General features: G+C 41.9%; 1 protein-coding gene across 1 annotated transcript; it reads left to right on the top strand.

The window, feature by feature from the left end:
* Positions 1–269: 269 nt before the first annotated feature.
* On the top strand, positions 270–1,349 carry LOC129956592 (uncharacterized). The gene has a single exon (XM_056068521.1). The coding sequence runs from the start codon at positions 270–272 to the stop codon at positions 1,347–1,349; it is 1,080 nt and encodes a 359-aa protein (XP_055924496.1).
* Positions 1,350–3,662: the final 2,313 nt, after the last annotated feature.

Below are 3,662 nucleotides of genomic sequence, written 5' to 3' on the forward strand. Positions count from 1 at the left end.
AGCCGGTAATTGCCTTCCCATGTTGGGCTCCGTGGTGGGCGGTGCCGTCGGACCCGAATCACTTACTATATCGTATGGGCTCCTCCAAACGTGGTCCCTTCAGTGGGCATAGAAACATTCCAATATCTTCCAACATATCTTATCATTTCGATCCATTTTACATTGTAAAGCGAGTTTCTGCAAATAACGAAACTTTTCAAACTGTCTCTCCCTTCCTTGTGCAAAAGGCTATAACGGCAACAGTTGGCGATGTTAAATCCATTCGTAAAATGCGCTCTGGTGACTTGCTTGTTGAGGTGAATTCTCGTAAGCAAGCCCAGCAGATTCAAAAATTAAAAGCACTGGGAAATATACCAATAACTGTAAGTCCTCACCAGTCGTTGAATACCTCTAAAGGTGTCATTACCTGCGGGGAACTCTTAAATGTCCCCATAGATATAATAAAATCAGAAATGAAACCGCAAGGAGTTATAGATGTCCGCCGCATCACTATACGGCGTAATGGACAACTCCTTGAAACAAAACATCACATCTTAACGTTTCAGACACCCAAACTACCAGAATTTGTTTACGCAGGTTATATACGACGCCCAGTAAGGCCGTACATTCCGAACCCACTTAGATGCTTTCAGTGCCAGCGATTTGGCCATTCTAAAGTTAATTGCCGCGGGTCTTTAACATGTGCCCGCTGTGCAGAAAAAGGGCATGATAGCCAGGAATGTTCCACACAGGAAAAGTGTGTGAACTGTAAAGGCGATCACCCTTCCTTTTCTCGATCATGCCCCAGCTGGCAGCTTGAAAAACAAGTAATAACAATAAAAATCAAAGAAGATCTTTCATATCCCGAAGCCAGGCGTAGAGTTCAAGCACAAACTCCTACTCCTGGTAAAAGTTACGCTTCTGTTGTTCAGAACACCTTTTGCGCAAACTGTTCGTGTAATAATTGTGTAAAATTTCACACTGATTCAAAACCACCTGAAAATATTAGGAATTCTGATTCTGAACATTCTAGGAATAGTACACTTGACAGACCCAAGAAACCACAAAAGAAATCGAAGAAAAAATTGCAAAACTCGCTGACGTTAAAGTTAGCAAAACGCGGTATTTCGAAACAAGAACTGCCTTTAAAATTGAAAAAGTCGGCTTCTAAAAATTCCGTCGCTTTAGGACTTGCGACGCAGGGTATAGTCCACAAGGACTTGTCGTCCATATTTGGTGGCATGCCCAAAAGTCCAGATCGCCTTTCTCTCCATCCATCAGATGAGGATGAGGATTTGCACATGAGTTGTGAGGTTTCCGCAACTCTACCACATGCGCCTATTAACTTGCCTGCAATCTCAAATTCTTAATGGGTACCTTCATTTCCTGGAATTGTCGCGGCCTTCGGTCCAAACTTTTTGACATTAAGACCATTATGAACACGTTTCATCCTGTTTGTTTTGGTCTTCAAGAGACCTTCTTGAAGTCCAATATTCCAATTAAATTACGCGGTTATAATTGTGCTCGGAACGATGCAGACACTGAATCTCATAGTTCGGGAGGGGTGTGTATCTTCACCTCTAATATATATCCGAGCACACCTCTCACTTTACAAACTTCTCTACAGGCTGTGGCTGTTCAAGTTCAGACACGAATTTTTGTCACAGTCTGTTGTATTTATCTACCGCCTCACGATATCATACGTCAGCAAGATCTTGACCAGTTAGTAGACCAGCTTCCTAAGCCTTTTATTTTATGTGGCGATTTCAATGGACATAGCACTTTGTGGGGTTCAGATAGTACAAACTCTCGAGGGCGGCAGATCGAACAGTTTATAACAAATAACTGTATCTGTCTGCTCAATAATGATGAGAAGACGTACTTTCATGAACCCACACGTAGCTTTCATAGCCTTGATCTAGCCATGTGTTCTCCTGAACTCTTGCCATCGTTGACCTTTACAGTCAGCAAAGATCTACATAATAGTGATCATTTTCCTATTATTGTCTCCCATGCTGATAGCGGCGGTGCGACTCCCTGTCCTCCGCGGTTTCTATTCCAGCGGGCAGACTGGGATAATTTCAAGCAATTGGCAGATATCACCGAGAACATGATCAGTACTTACGACATCACGGAAGCAGTACAAAATGTCATTAACTGCATAATAAGCTCCGCGAATGCTACTATTCCGAAGACTTCCCCACGTCTAAGAAAATTTCGTAGACCGTGGTGGAATGAAGCTTGTCGCGACAGTCATAAAAACCAAAAAAAACGTTGGAGTATTTTTCGAAGGTATCCGACAACAGAAAATCTGATTGCATTTAAGCGTGCCAAAGCTCTTGCTCGTCGCATTCGTCGTCAAAGTCAGAGAGATTCTTGGATAAAATTCGTATCCTCCATTACATCCTACACTTCCAGTAAACATATGTGGAAAAAAGTAAAGGCCGCTAATGGAATATATAGTGAAACCTCCATTCCTGTTTTAAATACAGGAAATACGGTGCACTCAACCCCATTAGATGTTGCCAATATTCTTGGTCAAGCATTCTCACAAGTGTCTGCTATTGATTCTTACAGTCCTACGTTTATGGCTATTAAGAATCGCGCGGAACGGTTGCGTCTGCGCTTTAATGACCGACGCCCTTTTCCATATAACTGCGAATTTAGGATGTTTGAACTGGAAACGGCTTTATCTAAAGCCAATGATACAAGTCCTGGCCCAGATGGGATCACATATAATATGCTCCGCCATTTGAATGCAACTTCCCTTACGCATCTGTTAATATTATTTAACAGAATATGGATTGAACAGAAGTACCCTTCACAATGGTGCGAGGCTATTGTGATCCCAATCTTAAAACCTGGTAAGGAACCATCAAATCCTTTGAACTACCGACCAATTGCTCTGACGAGTTGCCTTTGTAAGACCTTTGAGCGCATGGTCAATGCCCGTCTGATATTCGAATTGGAGAAAAACGGATGCATATCCTCGTTGCAGAGTGGTTTCCGTAGAGGTCGGTCTACTTTTGACAACCTAATTCTACTGGAAACCCAGATACGCAACGCATTTGTTAGGAGGAACCACCTTATCTCCATATTCTTTGATATTGAGAAGGCGTACGACCGTGCTTGGCGCTTTGGAATACTTTCTACAATTTTTAACTTGGGTTTTAGGGGAAACCTCCCCATATTTTTACAAAACTTTTTATCTCATCGGACTTTCAGAGTTCGCGTTGGCAACACTTATTCATCTAATTTTATCCAAGCTGAGGGTGTTCCTCAGGGAAGTGTCCTCAGTGTCACTCTTTTTATTGTTCATCTTAATCAAATTTTAACTCTTTTACCTTCATCTGTTCATGGATCACTTTATGTTGATGACTTGCAGATCTCATGCCAAGGCAGCAATATGAATTTAATAGAACGGCAATTGCAAAATGCCGTTAATAAAGTGGTAGATTGGTGCGACAAGAACGGGCACACTATCTCTCCGGAGAAGAGCCAATGCGTCCATTTTTGCAGGAAAAGAAATGTACACCTTGATCCGAATATTCATATTCGGAATATTTCAATTCCAGTGGTGAATGAAATTCGGTTTTTGGGAGTGATTTTTGACCGAAAGCTCACTTTCCTTCCTCACATCTTAAGCTTACGACAGAAGTGTGAGAAATCACTAAATATTCTAA

Source organism: Argiope bruennichi, chromosome 11, assembly GCF_947563725.1.
Source record: "Argiope bruennichi chromosome 11, qqArgBrue1.1, whole genome shotgun sequence".
Classification (NCBI taxonomy): domain Eukaryota; kingdom Metazoa; phylum Arthropoda; class Arachnida; order Araneae; family Araneidae; genus Argiope; species Argiope bruennichi.

Excerpts from the sequence above, each read along its gene's own strand:
- LOC129956592 (XM_056068521.1), top strand. The coding sequence starts at position 270 with ATGCGCTCTGGTGACTTGCTTGTTGAGGTGAATTCTCGTAAGCAAGCC.